General features: G+C 44.5%; 1 protein-coding gene and 1 non-coding gene across 5 annotated transcripts in view; both read right to left on the bottom strand.

The window, feature by feature from the left end:
• MYH11 (myosin heavy chain 11) overlaps window positions 1-19324 on the bottom strand; it is a 106366-nt gene extending 87042 nt beyond the window's left edge. For all 4 annotated transcript variants that reach the window (XM_028168049.2, XM_057530214.1, XM_028168050.2 and 1 more), the window contains exons 1-2: window positions 18980-19324; window positions 11031-11187 (exon numbers count right to left, since the gene is read on the bottom strand). In XM_028168049.2, the coding sequence (XP_028023850.2) occupies window positions 11031-11187; window positions 18980-19324 (502 nt within the window). The remainder of the gene's footprint in view (window positions 1-11030; window positions 11188-18979) is intronic.
• Window positions 19325-20868: 1544 nt separating this feature from the next.
• On the bottom strand, window positions 20869-20995 carry LOC114238632 (small nucleolar RNA SNORA25). The gene has a single exon (XR_003623952.2). It is a non-coding gene; the product is annotated as a small nucleolar RNA SNORA25 (small nucleolar RNA).
• Window positions 20996-23339: the final 2344 nt, after the last annotated feature.

Here is a 23339-nt window from a genome sequence, read left to right as displayed (position 1 = left end):
AGCCTCCCCACAGTGAGGCCTCAATCAATACTTTTGGACAAAAAAGGGAACAGCGGGCTAGATTCTCTCTGAGGCTGGGAGGACACAGAGCCGGGAGGCTGGAGCATGCATAGTCCAAGAGGAACACACCATCACCAAGTGTCAGCCAGAACTTCCCAAATCCACTCCCTTAAGCATATCTGCTTCTCCAACTCAATATTTACTGCTTATTTTAAAAAATTAATTCTCCTTAGCTCTTTCCCATCTGTGTGAGACACCATGGGCAGTCCACAATCAGATGATCCTTCTTCCTCATTTCCTGCCAAAGAACGTGATCGTCTCATGATAACTCAGAGGGCCAACCAGACGGGGCCAGACAGATGGAGCTACCAGCATCTCTCACACCGCCAGGCCAGATGCTGAGCAGAGAGCTGCAGCAAAGTCTCCAAGAGGCAGAGAAGCATGCAACTGGTCCCCTCCCTGGGGACGTGTCGCAGGAACACAGTCTCAAGAGCAAAATGACTTGGAATTACTTCCCGGCTCCACCTCTTAGGCAACTCAGAGCATCAGTTTCCTCACCAGGAAGGGATAAAAACCCACACATTCCAAGGATGTGAAAATGAAATGAGACTGGACACACAAAGAGCTTAAAAATACCCAAGGCCCATTCAAAAGCATAAAGTGCTATTACTATTAGCTTTTTTATCATTACCACTCCATCCTCTCTGTCCTCTACAACAGTGAGCCAGTGAAGTGGTTACAGATGGCAGTGATTCTGTCCCAGGAGGACAGGGTATCAGGCCAAGTTCAACCCTTTCTAATTATAAGGCCTAACCCAGTCCCTTAGCCTTTTGGGGTCTCAGTTTCCTCATCTGTTAAATGGGGGTAACAGCACTACACTATCTACCATACTGCCTCAGAGAATGTTTCCAGGGTGGCCAAAGGTGATGTTGCCAGGTTTGACACTCAGCTCGGGGGCCAAGCCACTCGGTGCTCTGAGCCTCAGTTTCTTCAGTCCGTCAAATGGGGAGGCTGTCCTGCAGGGGACCGGCAAGGGCCAAGGGAGGCAGGATCTATGGGGCAGTGAGCCCAATGCACATCGCTGCCCTTCCTGTCTCTGCTGAGCTTACAGGGGAGCCTCTTGGGAGTTGGGGGAGCATGATCCAGCCCCCCAGCGCCTGCCGGCCATGGACAGAGGGTTCAGACTGAGTGTGGGAACTTGCAAAGCAGACAGCGGAGTTTGGATCACTCCACTCCCACAGACTTCTCCGCAGCCTGAAGAGGGTTCAGCCAAGAGCCTGGGCTGATAAAGGTCTGTAGCTGTTTTTTTTTTTTTTTTTTTTTAAATCCCCTGAGAGTGGCCATGTGGTGCTAATTAGGTGAGGACACAACACTTCCAGTGACAGACCCGGACGGTTCCTCTCATCCTCAGAACGAAATCTCATCTGCCTTTCACACCGTCCCTCACCCCAGGGACCCACAGAGGGGCTGTGGGAGATCCAAAGTGGATTTTGTCGGGAAAGCTTTGGTGATGCTTTCCCCACACTCATCATGCTAATTTGCTGAAGTCACTAACGTCAGCTTCCCAAGTGCTGGGCCCTCAACACTAACCCCCTGAGATGTAAGGAGACAGCCCTGCAGGAGCAAACAGCCTTCCATGGGGCAGGAGGGGCCTGTGCAGCAGCTCAGCATCACCCACTTGTCCAGCAAGCCCTGGGCTTTGGAGTCTGATAAACCAAGTTCAAATCCACTCTGATACTCATGTGTCAAGTTCTTCACCTCCCTGAGCCTCAGTTTCCCCAGCAATAAAATGGGGCTAAAAATAGCACCTGCCTCCAGGGTTGGATAATCTGACCAGTCATGTAAACATAGGTCCACAACCAAAGGAAGGGAGGGAGGTAAAAATAAAGAACATTTCAAAGGAGTCAATATTTGTTACGTCTTAAAAACTATCATAGTAAATGTCATGGGAAAATTTAAGACTTTGTTGGCTTTCGTTACTTTATAGTTTAGTGTTGTTTTTATTCTGGATTACATGTGTGGGCACCATAATAGTTTCAGGGCTTAATTTAAAGGTTCTAATCTGATCCTGTCTGCCTTGTGGGTTTGTGGGAAGGATGAATGGAGATATTCCTGGAAAGCCCTGTGCATATAGGAAGCACACAATAAAAATCCACTATCACCATTATTGCTTCTTTGGAAAAGAAGGTGTGAGAGAATTTCCATCGAAAGATAGTGGGTTGAATTGTGAAAATGACTATACTACCCAAAGCAATCTACAGATTCAATGAATCCCTATCAAAATACCACTGGCATTTTTCACAGAACTAGAACAAAAAATTGCACAATTTGTACAGAAACACAAAAGACCCTGAATAGCCAAAGAAATCTTGAGAAAGAAAAATGGAGCTGGAGGAATCAGGCTCCCTGACCTCAGAATATACTACAAAGCTACAGTAATCAAGACAGTATGGTACTGGCACAAAAACAGAAATATAGATCAATGGAACAGGATAGAAAGCCCAGAGATAAACCCACGCACATATGGTCACCTTATCGTTGATAAAGGAGGCAAGAATATACAACGGAGAAAAGACAGCCTCTTCAATAAGAGGTGCTGGGAAAACTGGACAGCTATATGTAAAAGAATGAAATTAGGACACTCCCTAACACCATACACAAAAATAAACCAAAAATGGATTAAAGACCTAAATGTAAGGCCAGACACTATAAAACTCTCAGAGGAAAACATAGGCAGAACACACTATGACATAAATCACAGCAAGATCCTTTTTGACTCACCTCCTAGAGAAAGGGAATAAAAACAGAAATAAACAAATGGGACCTAATGAAACTTAAAAGCTCTTGCACAGCAAAGGAAACCATAAACAAGACAAAAAGACAACCCTCAGAATGGGAGAAAATATTTGCAAACGAAGCAACTGACAAAGGATTAATCTCCAAAATATACCAGCAGCTCATGCAGCTCAGTATCAAAAAAACAAACAATCCAATCCAAAGATGGGCAGAAGACCTAAATAGACATTTCTCCAAAGAAGATACACAGATTGCTAACAAACACATGAAAGGATGCTCAACATCACTAATCATTAGAGAAATGCAAATCAAAACTACAATGAGGTATCACCTCACACCGGCCAGAATGACTATCATCACAAAATCTACAAACAATAAATGCTGGAGAGGGTGTGGAGAAAAGGGAACCCTCTTGCACTGTTGATGGGAATGTAAATTGATACAGCCACTATGGAGAACAGCATGGAGGTTCCTTAAAAAACTAAAAATAGAACTACCCTATGACCCAGCAATCCCAGTACTGAGCATATACCCTGAGAAAACTATCATTCAGAAAGAGTCATGTATCACAATGTTCATTGCAGCACTATTTACAATAGCCAGGACATGGAAGCAACCTAAGTGTCCATTGATAGATGAATGGATAAAGAAGATGTGGCACATATATACAATGGACTATTACTCAGCCATAAAAAGAAACGAAATTGAGTTATTTGTAGTGAGGTGGATGGACCTAGAGTCTGTCATACCAAGTGAAGTAAGTCAGAAAGAGAAAAACAAATACCGTATGCTAACACATATATATGGAATCTAAAAAAAATGGTTCTGAAGAACCTAGGGGCAGGACAGGAATAAAGATGCAGACGTAGAGAATGGACTTGAGGACACGGGGAGGGGGAAGGGTAAGCTGGGATGAAGTGAGAGAGTGGCATGGACATACATACACTACCAAATGTAAAATAGATAGCTAGTGGGAAGCAGCCACATAGCACAGGGAGATCAGCTCGGTGCTTTGTGACCACCTAGAGGGGTAGGATAGGGAGGGTGGGAGGGAGACGCAAGAGGGAGGGGATATGGGGATATATGTATACGTATAGCTGATTCACTCTGTGATACAGCAGAAACTAACACACCTTTGTAAAGCAATTATACTCCAATAAAGATGCTTAAAAAAAAAAGATAGTGGGTTGAACACAGGTATTTAGCACTTCTTCCTCACCAAACCATACTAAAGTGACAGTAAAGGGGTTTTTCAAAAACACATGAAGCCGTTCAAATGAACAGGAGAGGAGAGAACAGCAGCACAACCTGGGAAGCCAGCAAACAGGATGAGTGATGACAGTCTCAGGAGAGAAGTCTAAGCTGGCGGTGGGGAAAGTGGAGAAGCAGAGCCCCCTGCCTCCAGCCCCAAACCTCAGTAACTGGCAGCCCCGGGGCCTCGGGAAAGGGGTAGAGGAAAAAAAACCCCACAAGGACTGATTGAATGTCTGTTTGAGAAGCTGCTAGATACTCCAGATACCTTCTACACCCCTGCAGCCAAGTGACTGCCCTTCCCACAACCCACAGAAGGGGGGCAGATTTATTCTCTGGAGAGGAAGAAATAGAGGGTCTCTGTCTTGGGGAACACCAGGGACCATACTGACAGCAGGAGGATAACACGCAAGTTTGATCCCACAGTTTGAAACCCTCAGCCTCTTCTCAACTAGACCCTCAAAATGATGGTAGACAGATATTTCCCCTCCAGGCAGAAGACTGCACAAGTCTTCTCTGAAGAATCTCATCAGCCCAAGAGAAAAGACTGAAAGATATAGCAGAAGTGCCCTGATGGGGCAGCCCAGCTTCACCAGCCCATAGCCAAGCTCATCATCAGCAAGCTCCTCCTGCAAGCACGGAGCTGCCATCAACTTTTTGGTGCCCATGCATTAAAGCATCCCAGATGAATGGACAGCCAATAATTCACCGGGCATCTGAAGAAAGCCACTAATAAGACAAACATAAATTAAAACAAATAAAAAAGAAAATATGCCTCTTGGAGGAAACAGAGACCTACCTGTGGAAAAGTACCCTCCAAGAAAAGGGACATACATGGAAAAAGAATGCTATAAGAAAGAAACATTCAGGAAACAAAACAAAGCTCTTGGAATTTTATTTTTTTAATGAAAGCAGTAATTGAAAACTCAATGGAAGGTTCATAAGATAAAGTTGAGGTAACTGCCCAGAAAATAAATGAGACGAGAAAGAGATGAAAATCATAAAAACAATCTAGGAATTCCATTATGGAAATAAGAAAACATCTAGAAAAAAACAGGAGAGAGAATACAAAGAGAAAGAAATCATTAAGGACATAATTCACAAAAATTTCCCAGAATTTAAGGACGTGAGTTTATAGATTATGAGGGTCCACTCAGTCTCCAGCACAATGGGTGAAAACAGACACATGCCAGATTCCACCATCATAAACAGGGGGATAAAGAAGAGTCAGGAAAAAAAAAAAGAAGCTTTCAGAGGAGGAGAAAAAACTGGTCATACACAAAGGATCAAGAATCAGATTGGCTTTTATCTCCTCAAAAATGAAACTGAATCTCAAAGCTAATGAAGCAATGCCTTAAAAATTCTGAAAGAAAACTATTTCTTGCTTAAAAATTTAAACCCAGCTAAACTGTCCCTTAAATATTAGAGAAGCATCAAGACTTTCAGATATGCAAGATCTCAATTTGCCTCACATACATCCTTTCTTGAGAAGCTACTAGAGAAAGTGTTCCATTTAAACAGGGAGTAAATCAAGGAGGAAGACCTGGAAACTAGGAAACAAGGAATCCACCATGAGAGCATTGAAGGGTATTCCAAGAATGATAAAGAAGATCCCAAATGTCAGCTACCAGTCATAGAGGGTAGCCAGGGCAGGTCAGAAGACTCCAGTAGCAATCACCTTCATGGGGAAGCTATCAATAGGATCTTGAACACATAGCTAGACATATTAAAAGGAGATTAACATATTTTGAAGGAAAATTTGGGGTAGAATTAGTGATTAAGTACATAGATAATCAAGTTGGGGAAAAAAAGGCAATTACTAACTCCAGGGAAAAGAATAATTGTACCGGAAAAGCAATCACAAGACAGTGCAGAGCTCAGCTGTGAATAACATCTACACAGTCATAATAATGTAAACTCTGAATATAGTTTTCATCAAAGTTAATACAAAACTATGTTGGGATTCTGTGAGATGGGGCGCGCATGCATGTGTGCTGGGAGGAGACAGGAGGCGCAAAGCAAAGGGGTGACTGAGCTAAATCCTCACGTTCCATGATGAAAAGTCAATAGGCTGTTGACTAAAACAGGGGAAAAATTAAGATATGAGCAATATACTCAAGTTTTTTAGTGATTACAGAGGTAATTATCCAAAAATCAGTTAAAGGGTTGATAACGGTTACCCCTGGAGAAGGGGAAATTAGAGAAGCAACAAAGGAGGGCTATTTTTCTTAATAAGCCTTGAGGAATTGACTCTGAATCATCTTCACATATACCTTCACTAAAAACAAAAACTAAAAATGGAAAAAAGGAACAAGGAATCCCTTTAGGCATGTAATACTCTAGCAGCCTATAAAACGGTGCATATGGAATGTTACTATTTGTAGGGAAATCTCAGGGAGAGGGATATAGATATGTATCTGCACACATGTGCAGAAAATATCTCTAGGAGAATATCTAATAAACTAGAAACCATGGTTATCTCTGGGGATGCAAATTAGGCGTCCAGTGCACAAGGGTTGAAAGTTAGAATTTTCAGCTTTTGAATTTGAATCTATCATCTCTCCAAAAAAAAGAAAAAAATTGAGAAATGTAAAAAGTAAACACCACATCATGTACACATACACATATACAAGCTGCACCTTTAAATGCCTACTTCTCCCATCCTCTTCTTCCCAGGGGCTTGGCTTCCTTTGGGGAGGGGGTAGTCAGTGAATTATGTCTTAGAAATCCCCTCCCATATTCCCAACTCCCCTGTTACTATTCTCAGCCAGAACACCACCCCAGCTCCCCTTTCCCCTCTTAGTAAGCCATCAAGGCTTGTAACTCCCCTCCCCTCTCGGACAACCCACCCCCGCCCCCCATCCTGACCCTGGTTGGTTCTTTTCTTTAAACAACTCTGAGAGTTCTTCCTTCATTCATCACAAATATTAACGGAGCAGCTACTCCACGCCAGTCACCAGCAAACACGCCAGAGATTCAGTGATGAGCAGGCAGACAAGGATGGAGTTTGTGGGTTTTATGGAGTTTAGGGGTCCTCGGGAACTTAAGCGTCTACGTCACATATTTTAAACATTTCATTCTGTATTCAGTGAACGTGTTCTCCACCCCTTCCCAACCCCACCTCTTCACACTCCATCCTGTTCCACAGAGGACTTGAGGAGGAAGCCACAGCTGCTAGCTTGACGCCTCCAAGATGGAAAGTTCAGCATGATTCAAGCCGAATGACTATACAGCCTGGGATAGCAACATTCACCAATAGAGCCACAAACCGGGCCCACATGTTCCTTCACAAAAACCAAATTCCCACTTTCTAGAGAAAAAAATTATTTTTCCCAAGCCTATATTTTTCTCCTTGATTTTTTCCTGAGGGGGAGGGATTTTTTTCCATTGGAGTCTATCATCACTAATTTGCCAGGAGGCACCAGGTAAAGCCAAAAGGAATACTATACGTAGCAGCTGTTGATTAACATTTAATCTAAAAAGAGCTTATCTTTTATGGTTCTGTGCACTCATGGCTGTCATTTTCTTGAGGTTTGAAATTTCAAAGTAATTTTATTTATTTTAATTAATTAATTTATTTATTTATTTTTGGCTGCATTGGGTCCTCGTTGCTGTGCGCGGGCTTTCTCTAGTTGCGGCGAGCGGGGGTATGGGCTCTAGAGCGCAGGCTCAGTAGTTGTGGTGCACGGGCTTAGTTGCTCCGTGGCATGTGGGATCTTCCCGGACCAGGGAATGAACCTGTGTCCCCTGCATTGGCAGGCGGATTCTTAACCACTGCGCCACCAGGGAAGACCCTGATATTTCTAAGTAATTTTATATTTCACTATATAATTCTGTGTTAAAATATAGAGCCTAAAAGGAATGAAATGTTATCAGCCCCAGGGGTCCCGGTATAGAGTATAACATTGCCCCATGGATGGAAAGTTGTCTAGGGAGATGAAAGTTATCACAACACAAAAATATTCTTCAGTGAGACGACTATTTAGGAAATCAGACCCCACTGAAACATCTTTCTCTGGTCTGCATCACTGTTGCCCTCAGACTCAAAGGCTTCATCTTGCCAACTATTGGGTGTCAACATCCATTGTCTTGATACAAACACAACAAAGTGGCAGCTCTGCAAAACTGTTGATTTCCCTGAAGGTGCAATGTCACATGTCCATGCCCTCTGAAAGGCCACAGAAAGTCAGATCAATTCACAACCAAATATCAGAGAGTCATTAGGAAAGGTAACATAACAGGGGCTTTGAGGCACTGTGCTAAACGTCAGATAAGTAAAAGCCCTTGGCAAAAAGTGGTGATCTCTCCAATGAGTCTGCAAAAATTATCCTCTTACCCTACACTGCAGAAATCAAGCATGACATGAAGAATGGTGTCTTATGCTCTCACATGGTTCTGTCCAAAAAAAAGTTAAGGTAAAAAAATGAATTAATTTTATACTCAATCTAAGAATTAGCATCTAGTTGAAATTACCACCAAATTCCTATTACTTGTAAAATAAATAAGCCTGTGTTCATAATTTGCAGTGTCATTTTTCAAGCCCGTCAAGCCCCCTTCCCCCTTAATCTACAGTGCCTGTTTTAAGTGATTTTTTTCTGGAACCAATTATTTTCAGATAGTCAAAACATCCTTCATTTCATGCCATCCAGTTCAGTTAGTGTATGAAAGGTTTCATAGCAAAATGGTAATGGTGGTGATCTCTGGGTGATAGAATTATGGGTGCTGGTATACTCTCTTTTGCTTAAATATATGTTTTACTTTTTCTAGAATCAATATATAAGATTCAAGTTTTTTTAAAAGTTACACATATATATTTTAAGAGCACTATAGCAGTGCTTCACTGTCACTCCCCCCTTCCTCTTTGCTAACGAAATTTTCTTTCATTCTGGTATTCAGATAAAATGTGCTTAGTGGGAGCTCCCTCAGCTCCAGGAAAGAATCAGGAATAGTCCAAACCAATCACAAATGTTCCAGTCCTCTTTGCCAATGATTGGTTTAGAGGTTGGCATGTGACCAAGTTTTAGCCAATCAGGCATAAGGGATGCCTGCTGAGAAGCTTCTGGAAAAGGTTTTCCTCTCTGATAAAAAACAGATATAGGAAAAAAACCTAACCCTCCACGTCCTTCATGCTTTTGGATATTATCACATGAGGATGTGATGTCTGGAGCTATGGTTGCCATCTTGTGACCATGAGGAAGTAGCTAAGAAAATCCCCAAAAAGTCTGGTTTTGAGCTGCTGAATTAGCTAAGCCTGAAATCATCAACCTTCAGACTATTTGCTATGTGAGGCAATAAATTCCTGTTGTTTAAGCCACTTTAATTGGTTGCTATGTTTCTCGCAAGCAAAAGCACCCCAAATGATACAAGCACTGTAACTTTGTGATGTTCAGCTTCCCAAAGAGGTGTGTGAATCACCATTTTATACTTTTCCATTAAGGGAGACCACAAAGGATTTTTTTTCACAAAAACACATACCTAACTCCAAGAGTCATCACTTTACAACCTGAGATTGTATCTCCACAACCCTCTTTGCAAGGCTCCATATTCTGGCCTTTGGAGGTAATGGTAGTCTCTCGCCTGGAGTGGTCCAGCTTGAGTCACACCTGTGGGGTTTGGCTAACCCTGTCAGTAACCCTTGGGGAACTTACACCTGAGCCCCTCTACCTTGGGGGGTTATATCTCCTAGGCACACCTGGATCTCTGCCCTCAGGAGCTTCCAGAACTGGGCTCCTTTCAATTCCCAACTCAGAACATTCCTGGAGGAAGATATTCCAGGAGTTGCAAAGTCAAACACAGGGGCCAGGCAGTTAACACAAACAAGTGCATCAGGCCAGGTGAGAACTGGGGAACTGGAGAACTCATACCCCCTCTAAAGGGGCCGCTGACAGGTGGGATCACATGTTGCCAGACGTTCCAATACTTTCAAAACAACCTAGAAATCTGGCTTCTTACGTACGATCTCCAAATATTTAAAAGTTGGCAACTAATTTAGGTATCCTTAAAACTCCATGTGGACCAAACCAAACTTATCTGAGGGCTGGATCCAGGCTACCAGTTGCCAGCTTACAACCTCTAGACTGTTCACACCTAAAAATCACATAACAATTGTGCACAGCTTTAAAACTGCCAAAGCTCTTTTCTGTTGCCCTTTCCCAAGTGTAAGGAGAGCAGAACTCCTGTATCTCAAGACCAGATCCATTTATACGAGGAGGTATTCCATTTATGGGAAGAGGCATGAGGGAACTTTCTGGAACTATTTCCCATCTTGGTCTGGGTGGTGATTATACAACTGTAGACATGTAAACATTAATTTTAGGCTGGACACTGAATTTGTGCACTTTTTGCATTCTACTGTATGTATGTTCTACCTCAGTAAAAGTTATTAATGATAGCAATAATAATAATACATAAACATGGAGGCAATATGCAAAGGTCTTCAGTGTGGAAAAGCCTGCTTTACAATCTTCACCACAAGCTGACAGATGGATCCTATCACTCTCTTTTCACAGATGAGGAAGCTGAGGCTGGAGATGAAAAGACATTTGTACAGGATCCCGCAGGGTGTGAGTGACAGCTGGTTGCAAATCCACATCTGGTTGGCTCAGCCCCAGGGCTGTTCCCCACCCACTTCCCTTCCCAGGTGAGAGTATCCTACCATTTTCCAGATAGCTGGCCTGCCCAGGGCCTCGGGCAGCCCGGGGAGGACAGCGAGCTCTGGAGCGGAAGCCAGAGCGGGCCCATGCCCATATTTGCCCAAGCTATCTGCCCTCCCTTGCCCTCCCGGGCCACAAACACAGATGTTCAGCTTGCTTTTTCCCTTTTTCAGTCACAGCCCTCCTGAGGCCCAGCGCTGCCTGCCAAACTCTGCATTCTTGGTGAGAACTGCAGTCAGGCAGGACAAGAGGGGCCCAGGGAGTGACTGTAAGCAGCCCTGGTGGGCTCCCTGCAGGAGGAGGAGCTCCATGCACCCATGGGCGGCTCACCTTGCAGCATGCTCCGGTAGGCCGTGTCGGCGATTGCGTAGATGTGGGGGGGCATCTCGTGCCGCTTCTTGCCCTTGTACATGTCGATGATCTTCTCCGAGTAGATGGGCAGCTGCTTGTAGGGGTTCACCACCACGCAGAAGAGGCCCGAGTACGTCTGCCAAACAGAGAATCTATCTTATTTCCAGAACCCAGCAGGGACGAGAGCTTGGACAAGCAGCCCGTGGTGTCCGGCCATGAGAACACCCACCACGGCCTGCATTGTCTGAGCACCACCATGTGCATTTTCTCACTTCATCCTCACAGTGGCAGCCTTAGACAGATGTGCTCAGAGTCTCATTTTAGAGATGGGGAAACTGAGGCTCAGAGTCCTAGTGGGAACCTCTTGGCATCACTGACTCTGGATATAGGGGAAGAGGAGCAAGGGGCAAGACTGGATTTGTAGGGCACCTCTGTTATAGTTTATAAGTTCTGGGTTCAGATCCCAGCTCCACTCTCACCACTGTTGCTTCACCTCCCTGAGCCTCGCGGGCTTAAATAACATCTACCACTTCTGGAGCATCTACTGTGCGCCATCCACTGAGCTAAGCACTTCACATCCATCTTCTTCTTTAATCCTCACATCCACCCTGTGACAGGGATACTATGATTTCCCTGCTGCCCGTTTGAGGAAACTGAGGCCCAGTGAGGTTGTCACCAGGTCACACAGCTGCTGGGGAATTTGGAACTAAAATCGTGACAGCTAACCCCAGAGCTCATACTCTTGACCATGAACAAAGCACACACTCCCTTGTCTGTAAAATGGGGATGAACACAGCTGCCCTTAAATAGGAATGGTCCTGACACGTTACACCACAGATGACCTTGGAAACATTACACTGAATGAAAGAAGTCAGACACAGAAGGTCACATATCACATGGTTCCATTTATATGAAATGTCCAGAACAGGCAAATCCACAGAGACAGAAAACAGATCTCTGGTTTCCAGGGACTGCAGAGATGGGGGAATTGGAGTGACTGCTAGCTGGAATGGGTTTCTTTGGGGGATTATAAAAATGTTCTGGAACCAGACAGTGGTGATAGTAGCACTACATTGTGAGTGAGTGTATTACTGCCACTGAATTGTTTCCTTTAAACTGATTAATATGGTGAATCCATATTATATGGATTTTATCACCATTAAAAAAAAAAGTCAGGAATTCCCTGGTAGTCCAGTGGTTAGGACTCGGGGCTTCCACTGCTCGGGGCCAGGGTTCAATCCCTGGTCGGGGAACTAAGATCCCGCAAGCCACATGGCGCAGCCAAAAACATAAATTAATTAATCTTAAAAAATTGTCCTATATGTATATGTATAGCTGATTCACTTTGTTATAAAGCAGAAACTAACACACCACTGTAAAGCAATTATACTCCAATTAAGATGTAAAAAAAAAAAAAAAAAATTGTCCTGCCCTACCAAGCGCAGAGCAGCATGTGAAAATGATCAGAACAGGGGAAGGGGCATGAAGATGCTCGCACACCCTGCCGTGCTGTGCCTGGGGGAGGCGCTGTCCTGGTTCTTACTGTTCCTTACTGTACGCTGGCCTCTCCCATGGGCTGAGGTCACAGCCCAGGAGGGAGGCACCAACCTGTCCCACAGGAACTGCTTTTCTAAACAATAACATCAGTGCTGCCCAAGGCTCTGATGGCCAGGAAGCATGTCTTCCCTCCAACTCCCCCGAGAAGTGACTAAAGGAGGAGGAGCAGATATTCCATCACTGGGTTTCACTCAGAGCAGTGACCAAAGTCACTTTCACTTGACCAAAGTCACCCAGCAAGACCCTGGCAGCACTGAGCTCCAACTTGGCCCACTCCGAGGAGTGGACACTGTCCATAAGGCTGTGGACCTATCCCTGTCTTACAGAAACAATAGATCATTTGTTCATTCATTTACTCATTCATTCATTCATTCATTCATTCTGTGTGTGCCCTAGACACTGTGCAAGGCTCTGGGGTTATACTGGAAGACAAAACACACAAGGTCCTGCCCACAAAGGGCTTTCAGTCATGCTGGCAACTGGTTGAAGAATGAGAGCCTCCCTCCAGGGCACCATTTGCTAAGGGACAATGGTGATGAGAGTTGGGCCTGGGCGGAGGGAGAATGATGTCCCTGAAAAGGTACAGGACTGGTGGGGGAGGGAGGGAGCAATCCCCAAGGATCTCACCACTCCCCAAAAAGGGCAAGAATGAGGTCAACATAAGGCTTATCTAAACATCCATCAGCCACTTACTGAGCACCTACTGTATACCAGGTCTGTGTTAGATGCTGGAGACAAATAAATCAATGATCATTCCTGCCCTCAAAAAGCCCCCAGATCAAAAGGGAGACAAGGACGTTCAAAAATAACATCATAAGAACAAGGATGGAGCCCAGCGTATTATGGGAGCAAGGAAGAGAGGGCCCTAACCCACATGGGGGGTGCTCAGAGAAACTTCAGTGGGGAGGTACTCCCTGCACTGAGATTTAACAGATAAGGTGCTAACCAGCTCAGGTATACAGTGGGTGCTCACTAAATGCCTGCTAAATGAATGCCTGAGGGGTCAGTTAATTACAAAGCTTCCCAGGAGCAGGGGCAGTGCTGCCTTCGTCTCTGTGACCCGGGGCCTTGCACTGGGCCGCGCATAGTAGGTGCTCAATAGACATTCGTTGAACAGGTGGCAAAGCTGTTCCAGGGCAGGGCCTGTGTATCTTGTTCATCTGTGTCCTGGTCCCCAGCTTGGGGCCTCCATGGAGTAAGTGCCCAACAAACGATCGATGGTTTGAATGAAGGCCAACCAAGCCCTACCTCCTCTTCAGGCCTCAACTCCACCTCCAGCTCCTCTCAGGCTGTGCCCACTGCCACTGCCATGTTCTTTCCAGAATGTGTCATTTACAACCCTAACCACCCCTCCAGGGACCTGGAGGCAGTAAAGGGCAGTGGTTAAGAGTATAGGATTGACTACCAAGGATTTTTTGGAGCTCTCATTCTGCTACTTCTTGGCTGTGTGTCCCTGGGCAAGTCTCTTAGCCTCTCTGAGCCTCAGTTATCCTCATCTGCAAAATGGGCAGGTATAATGGCAGCTCCTTCATTGGTTTGCTGTGAGATAGCCCTCGTGAAGCATTTAGCACAGTACCTGGTATGTAATAGGGGCTCAATAAATGTTAGTGACCATCCAGTGCTCCCTTTGTTTCATGATGATGAAAACCTTGCCACCTTGGAAACTTCACATGGAATGTCCTCTCTCCCTGCAACACTTCTCCCTGATCTTCCCAGAGCCATTTCCATCTGCTCTTTCAGGGCTCAGTCTAAATGTCCCTCCTAGACTGCAAGCTGCACACCAGCGTATATCTAGCACCCAGCACAGGGCCAGGCACATAGCAGACACTCAGTAAATATTTACTGAATACAATGAATAAAAGAAAGAAGGGAGGGAGTGAGGGAGGGAGGAAGGAAGGAAGGCATGGCTCTCCCAACTCCATCATCAGCTTCTGAAGGAGAAATGTCACCTTCCTCCTGTTTGCCTAGGACACCTCCTGGTGCTATGTACACAGCAAGCACTTAATCCATGCTTCCAGACAGATCTGAATCTCTGCCCAGTTCAGCACATCTTTCCGGGGCACAGTGGCCCAACAGGAAGGACTAGGAAGGCAGTAGCACACCCCACACAGAAGCTGGGCTTCAGAATCTGGAGTTTCAGTCTCCATTGCTCCAACTTGGTTGGTCTCACCTGACCCAGCCCACCTGCACTTGACTGTGCTTCTGCTTCCCCATCCCCACGAGCCCCTTTCCAGCTGGTCAAGTTCAGAGGTTTCAACATCCCCGCCTCCCATGTCCCAGCCGGCATCTCAGGGCCTGGTGCCACAGCAGGTCCCAGCTGCAGGCCAAGGGTTTCCCTCTTGTGACCGTATTAGGAAGTGACTCCACTTTTTCCCTAACACTTTATATGGTCAGCTGTGGAGCCCTGAGCTCCCAAGGCCTCCGGCAGAAATGAGGAACAGTGGGGGAAGGTGGAAGAGATGCAGGCTTCAAGTCACAGAGGCCTGGTTGAACCTCAGCCTTGCCCTCGTTGCCTGTGTGACTTGAGCAAGAGGCCAAACACCTGAGCCTCTTCTTCCCCATCTATAAAACAATGGATAACCGTACTTTCTTTACCAGGTTGTAGTGCAATGTCATGACTTTCTGAACATGTATCCTAGAGAAAGACCTGGTCCACCGAGAATGTGATCTGCTACAGCCTTGATTTTAAAGGGCAAAAAAGACTGGAAACAACCTAAATATCCATCAGCGGGAGACTGGCTCAGTAATTACGGCACACTGCCCTTTAAAGGAACACATATGTATGTATACAAATATACATGTATTTGCCTCTATATGTGTAAAAGATTGCTGGACGGCTACATAAGGAACTGGTGACCATGGTTTCTCTAAGGAGGGGAACCGGAAGGTGAGGAATGGGGATGAAAGGAAAAGCTCTAAAATACCCTTATATACTATTTTATTTACTATTTGCATGTGTTGTCTATTCAAAAAAATGTTTTAAGTCTGAGTGGTTAGATAGTTGTGAACAGACACAAGAAAAGGCCACAAATAAATAAATAAATAAGAAATTCCCCATTTCCCCCTCCCCCAGACCCTGGCAACCACCCTTCTACTCTTTGATTCTCTGAGTTTGACTATTTTAGATTCTCATGTAAATGGGATCCTGCAGGATTTTCCCCTCTCTCTCTGGCTTACTTCACTCAGCATAATGTCCTCCAGGTTCATCCATGCTGTTACAAATGGCAGGATTTCCTTCTGTTTTAAAGCAGGGTTATTACATTGTACGGTGTATTTACCACCTTTCCTTCATCCATTCATCGTTGTAGAATCTATGTTACATATCTGCATCCAGCTCAAGCGTGCCTTATCTTCCTCCCCTCAATTATCGATCAGCCTCAGGGCGAGGACTGGGCCCTGTGACTCTCGGCATCCCACAGAGAGGGAAGCAGGGGAGCCAAGAGCACTTAACGGGCAAGCCAGAGTCTGATCTGGTCCCTCCCCTGGCAAGTCCGGTCACCTCTCTGCCTCGGTCACCTCGTGTGCAGGGTGGGATGTGAGCTTCACTCTCGCCAGACAGCTGGGACTTGGGACAGTAGCCAGTACAAGCAAGGCCCACATCTTCACTGAGCTCCCTCTGCCTGAAACCCTTGTCCCATCTCCCAGCCCAACACCAGGGACAGAGCCGACTGCTAAGCAGTCATGAAAAATCCCAGGCAGAGAGAAGCCAGCCAACAACAACATCCAAAATAGCAAGAGAGTGCTGGACCAGGAAGCAGAGCCACATGCATGCCCCACATGTGCCATCAATGATCTGCGGCAGCTCAGGCAAGAACCTGCATCTCTAAGATTAGGAGACGGGACACTCTGGCTTCTACCTCTTCTAGACCCAAGAGGACAAGACATCAGCCAGGACCTAAGCAAAAGTGCCTTGTTTGAAATGAGCCTTGCAGAATGGAAGGGAAAGTGCTCTTCTTTATCAAGGGCAAAGTCGGGCACGGCCAGCTGCCTGAGCATCACCTGACACCCACCTGTAATAAGGGCTGCGCCTTCCGCTATCACGCGCCGGGTGAATAACTTGCTGTGCCCCCCATCTCTACCCCTGTCCTCCTTTATCTCCTCTGTCACGGACAACAGTTTCTATTTAAGTGATTAAACTGACCAGAAAGGAACGAGACAGAAGTGGACACGTGGTCATAAGACTGAAAGGCTTTTCATCTAATCTGTCCAGAGAAGCATAGCAGGAATTTGAAGATTTGATTCATTTTTTAATCTGCTCTCGGAATATAGTCTGGGTCTTGGGACCTTCATAAGCCCCTCATTTTTCCTGATTTCTATTTTGGGCTCAAACATCTGTGTCAGAGCATAGCAGGCGAGATTCATATCCAGGCCCATCCTTGACCTCCTTGGATGAAGATGACTCATCTTGGATAGGAGACCCATGGGAGCCCAGCTCCCCTCTTGCTCCCTGCAGACTGGTGTCCTTAGAAATATCCACTCTGTACCAACAGCCCCAGGTTGATAATGCTTCCAAACAAGGAGTGGTATCGACAAAAGGGACTTTCCCTGCTTAGTTAGAGAGCATCTTAGTTAGACTATCCTTAGAGAGCCTTTAGTACTCTGAGCCTCGGCTTTGATTAGCACAACATCCACTGAATGAAGTATGCTTGTCCCATCTTACAGACTAGCATACTTCATTCAGTGGATGTTGTACTAATTAAATGAGATAAAGAGGAGGCATTTATAGAATTATGAGTTGCTCCCCCATTCCCCCTTGGCTCTTTAAAAAAAAAAAACCCATTGTAACCCCCTCTGAACTATCCATAAGAAGAATAGATCATTAATTATGGTACCTCCATAGGACAGGTCACAAAGCCCATAAAGGGGCATTTTGGGGTTATGAATGAGCAATGGGGATGCTCATCACTGACTTGTACGTAGAAAGAAGAGCAGGTCCCCAGCCTAGGTGCACAGGCTTTTCAATATGTAAACACGCACTATTCTCACAAAGAAATACCGGGAATGCACCAACATCTTATCAGCTGTTATCTCTGGGGGAGGACTGATTTCTGTGTTTACTGTGCTTTTCTGAATTTTCCAAATCTTCTGGAATGAATGTGCCTTATTTTCCTAATTAGGAAAAAAATCTGCAGGACATTTTTAGAGATGACAAGGGAGTTTTGTAATTTTCACATGGTAAAACACAAAGGGCAGGACCAGAGGGCCTAAAGATGGAGGTGACTGTTTCCATAAGTTTGCAAAGAATCCAAGAACATCTGTCTGGTAGTAATAAAAATGACCATAACAGCAACAAAACTAATAAAAACAACACCTAGCATGCTGAATGCCTACAACATGCCAGGAAGCATGCCAAGTGCTTTCTTTTCATAGTAACCCAGTCTATGAGGCTGGTACTATTCTTGTGTTCATTTTACAGAGAAGGAAACGAAATTTCAGAGAAATTAGATAACTTGCCCAAGGGATTAACATACCCTTTCTGAGAGGCAAGATAGACAAAGGCTGGACTGGGGGACCCTCTGCCCACCAGTTTGGCTTAATGGGGTTACCATGTCCTTCTATATCCTGGGGAGCTGGCCCACCCCACAAGGAACCTGTACCCCTGAGTCACACATCATCTTGTCCAGACTGCCCCACAGAGCTTTCTGCAGTGATGGGAATATTCTATACCTGTGCTGTCACAGGTGTACAGCAGCCACTAGCCACCGGTGGCTGTTGGGCACTTAACATGAAGCCCAGTACAAGTGAAGAAGTGAACTTGTAAGTATTGATGCTTAATTAGTTTACATCTCAGTTTAGTTAGCCACGTGTGGCCGGCGGCTACCACATTGGACAGTGCAGGTCTAGTCCACTCTCATCTGCACAGTCGACCCAGAGGAGACCAGGTCAGTCTAGGCGTTCCCATTTGGGACAGGGAAGGCCGCCACCAAGCCTCACCAAGATCCTCAGGTCTCCTACCTACTTGACTGCCAGGATGGACCAGCCTTCCCAAGGAGATTAAGAGCTCTTCTTTATCTCCAAGATGGAGGAAGCGCAGGGAACTACTTCACTGAAATCTGCTGAGCGCTGACCAAGCGCCTATGGGATCACATGGAATCTTTGGATCTCCTTTACGTGGGGAGGGTGATTGTTCTCATTTTGCAGATGGGAAAACTGAGGCTTCAAGAGGTGAACTAACCTGTTCAATGTCACAGAACTAGGTAGGGCAGGGTGAATGGGAACCCAGGTCTGGACGATTCCATCCCACCATGCAGCCTCCCTCAGTGAAAACTTCAGCCTCCCAACCTGCACCCCGAAGACATCTCCAAGCCCCTCCCTTCCCTCAGGGGTGCAGGAGGCCAGCAAGAAGTGACTGGCTGCCCCAAGATACTCACGTATATGAGTCCTGAGAAGTACCTCTCCCTCAGGTTGTGCAGCACGGAGGCTTCATTGAGACACGTCAGCTCTGCCATGTCCTCCACCTTGGAGAACTTGGGCGGGTTCATCTTCTGGATATCATCTTTGCCGACCGTGACCTTCTTGCCATTCTCCACTAGCTCCACGACCACCTCATCCCCCTTCTCCTCCTTGATGCTGGCCGCCTCGAAGCCCTGCTTCTCCGAAGGGACCCATACCAGCTTCCTGGCGGCCCAGTCAGCCTGGGCCACTGGGTTGTTGATGAAGTTTTTGTCCACAAAGAGGAACTTCTCGTCATCACTGAGCTGGTCCTTCTGCGCCATGGTGCCTGGTTGGTCCCCTGGGGAATAAGGCCACAGGGTCAGAATTAGACCAGAACCAAGCCCTAAAGACAGGTAAAGCCCTCACCTCACCATGTCTGGGAATGCAGTCTGCAGAAACATTCCACAGAGTACAAAGGTGTTCCCTGCAGGATGGTTTATGTTGTCAAAAAATGGAAACAACCCAAAGGCCCCAGAAAAGGATCTCCAGGGGCTTCCCTGGTGGCACAGTGGTTAAGAATCCACCTGCCAATGCAAGGGACACGGGTTCGAGCCCTGGTCCGGGAAGATCCCACATGCCGCGGAGCAACTAAGCCCGTGCGCCACAACTACTGAGCCTGCACTCAAGAGCCCGCGAGCCACAACTACTGAGCCCGCGTGCCACAACTACTGAAGCCCATGCGCCTAGAGCCCATGCTCCACAACAAGAGAAGCCACTGCAATGAGAAGCCCGTGCACTGCAACAAAGAGTAGCCCCCGCTCACCACAACTAGAGAAACTCCATGCAGCAAAGAAGACCCAACGCAGCCAAAAATAAAAACAAACAAATAAATAAATAAATTTATTTAAAAAAAAAAAAGAAAAGGATCTCCATCATTGCCTGTTGTCCATCAACATGGCATGGGTACATAAACCATTATATTTTCATACAATGAAATGCTATCCGGGGTTAAGATGCAAGAAGTATGTCGAGGTGTGTTGACACAGGAAGATATCCAAGTCTTATAGTTCACTGTAAAAATAAAAGGGGGGTCCTCAAATGGTTAAATAGAGAGTTATCATATGATCCAACAATCCGATTCCTGGGTATATACCCAAGAAAAATGAAAACATACCTCCACACAAAAACTCATAAGCGAATGTTCATAGAAGCATTATTTCTAATAGCCAAGAAGTGTCAAAAAAAACCCCAAATGTCCATCAACAGATGAATGGATAAATAAAATGTGGCCTCTCCATATAATGGAATATTATTCAGCCATAAAAAGGAATGGGGTACTGATATACACTGAGCATTAATGAATCTTGAAAACACTATGCTAAGTAAAAGAATCTAGTCACAGAGGACCACATATTATATGATTCCACTTACCCAAAATGTCCAGAGTAGGCAAATAGAGATAGAAAGTAGATTAGTGGTTGCCAACAGCTGGGAGAGAATTAGAGGGTGACAGCAAAGGGGTGCAGGGTTTCTTTTTGGGGTAATGAAAATATTCTAGAATGTACTGCAGTGATGGATGCACAATTCTGTGAATATGCTAAAAGCCATTCAATTGTAGAATTTAAATGGGTGAATTGTATGGTGTTTAGATTATATCTCAGTAAAACTGTTTAAAAATGAAATATAGGGAATATTGTAAAATAGTAGGTATAATAACCCATTTTATTTAAAAGTATTTAGAATCCATATAGACAGAATAACTGGAGAAATATGCACTTATCAATATAGTTATGAGGGGATTTTTACCTTTTTTTTTTTTTTTTAAAGTTGGAAGATATTTACATTTATTTTTACTTTCCCACATCACCAACCATGGGTATGAGTGGCTTGTATCTCCATCCAGAAAACATAGCACTATCAAGTTACTATTGTATCCAGTGGAGAACTCAATCTTTGGTCACAGCGTAAAGAGCTCCTGGATTTGGTCCCATCGGCCCTCTTTGAAATGACCTAGGATTTTTACTTTTTATGGGGTTTTTTGCCAATTTTTTATTGTGGTAAAATATACATAAGTATACTATCTTACTCATTTTATGACACTAAGTTCAGTGACATTAAGTACATTCATATTGTTGTGCAAGTATCACCACCATCCAGCTCTAGAACTCTTTTCATCTTGCAAAACTGAGACTTCACACCCATTAAAGACTAATTCCCCATTGCTTCTTCCCTCCAGCCACTGGCAACCACCATTCTACTTTCTTTTCTTTTTTGTTTTGTTTTGTTTTTTTTTAAATTTATCTTTTGTTATTATTATTATTTATTTATTTATTTTTGGCTGTGTTGGGTCTTCGTTGCTGCACGCGGGCTTTCTCTAGTTGCGGCGAGCGAGGGCTACTCTTCGTTGCAGTGTGCAGGCTTCTTATTGCGGTGGTTTCTCTTGTTGTGGAGCATGGGCTCTAGGCACGTGGGCTTCAGTAGTTGTGGCACACAGGCCCAGTAGTTGTGGCTCGCGGGCTCTAGAGTGCAGGCTCAGTAGTTGTGGTGCATGGGCTGAGCTGCTCCGCAGCATGTGGGATCTTCCCGGACCAGGGCTCGAACCCGTGTCCCCTGCACTGGCAGGCAGATTCTTAACCACTGCGCCACCAGGGAAGCCCTCTACTTTCTATCTCTACGAATTTCACTACTCTAGGAACCTCATATCAGTGGAATCATACAGTATTTGTCCTTTTGTCACTGGCGTATGTCACTTAGCATAATGTCCTCAAGGTTCATCCATGTTGCAGCATGAATCAGAATTTCCTTCCTTTCTTAAGGCTGAATAATATTCCATTGTATGGATATATGACATTTTGTTTACCCATTCATCTGTTGATGGACACTTGAGTTACTTCCACATTTTCTCTATCGTGAATAATGCTACTCTGAACATGTGTATACTTTCTATTACGTATTTTTGCCATACTTATAGTTTTATAACTTTTATTAAATTTATGATCTACAAAAATAGGTACTTTAAAAACACCTTCAAATAGCCAATCCACATAAGAAAAAGATGTTCAGCCTCACTAGTAAATGAAGAAATACAAGGTGAAGCAGTGAGATATTGCTTTTCACCCACAGCTTGGATAAGATGAAAACCACTGATAGTATCCAGTGTTGTCAAGAGTGTAGGGTCCAGGCCTCTGCATACATCGCCCTTACAGATGGAAAGTTCCTAAAATTCATGCACACCCCCTGACCTGCAATTCGATTTCTAGCAATTTAGCTTAAGGAAACTGAGAATTGCTAACAGATGTATAAAAATGTACATTGCAGTGCTATTTGGAACAGCAAAACCTGCAAGCAATCCAAACGGCCTTCAGTGAGTGCCTTGTTAAATTACAGAGCATCCAGGCAACAGAATCCTATAATTCCATCCAAAATTCAAGATGTAGACTTATTTATGCCACACAAAGATTTTTCCCTTTTGAACCCTCCTACACTGTTGGTGGGAATGGAAGTTGGTACAGCTACTATGGAAAACAGTATGGAGGTTCCTCAGAAAACTAAAAACCAAATTAACATATGATCTAGTAATCCCACTCCTGGGAATATACCCAGACAAAACTATAATTCAGAAAGATACATGCACCCCTATGTTCATAGCAGCACTGTTCACAATAGTCAAAACATGGAAACAACCTAAATGTCCATTGACAGATGAATGGGTAAAGAAGATGTGGTACATATATACAATGGAATACTACTCGGTCATAAAAAAGAACGAAATAATGCCATTTTCAGCAACATGGATGCAGCTAGAGATTATCATACTAAGTGAAGTCAGAAAGAGAAAGACAAATACCATATGATATCACTTACACGTGGAATCTAAAATATGGACAAATGAACCTATCTACAAAACAGAAACAGACTCACAGACATAGAGATCAGACTTGTGGTTGCCACGGGGGAGAGGGGGAGGGAGAGGGATGGACTAGGAGTTTGGGGTTGGTAGATGCAAATTATTACATTTAGAATGGATAAACAACAAGGTCCTAATGTGTAGCACAGGGAACTATATTCAATATCCTGTGATAAACCATAATGGAAAAGGATATTTAAAAAAAGAATGTTAAAAAAAAAAGAAAAAAGAAAAGCGATAATTCATAGACAATGCTGGTTGCAGATTTGCACACAATTTTTGAACATTAAAAGACTATAAATTAATTAAAATGCAAATTATAGATTTGGAAAATAAAAAAATTAAAAATTAACAAAAAGATTTTTCCCTTTAATCTTAACATATTTATTTGTCATTTACATGCTTTAAAATCCTCATTGTAAATGCACAATTCAGTGATTTTTAGTAAA

This window comes from Balaenoptera acutorostrata, chromosome 15, assembly GCF_949987535.1.
Source record: "Balaenoptera acutorostrata chromosome 15, mBalAcu1.1, whole genome shotgun sequence".
In the NCBI taxonomy this organism is placed as follows: domain Eukaryota; kingdom Metazoa; phylum Chordata; class Mammalia; order Artiodactyla; family Balaenopteridae; genus Balaenoptera; species Balaenoptera acutorostrata.
This window is presented reverse-complemented; position numbering and strand designations above follow the sequence as displayed.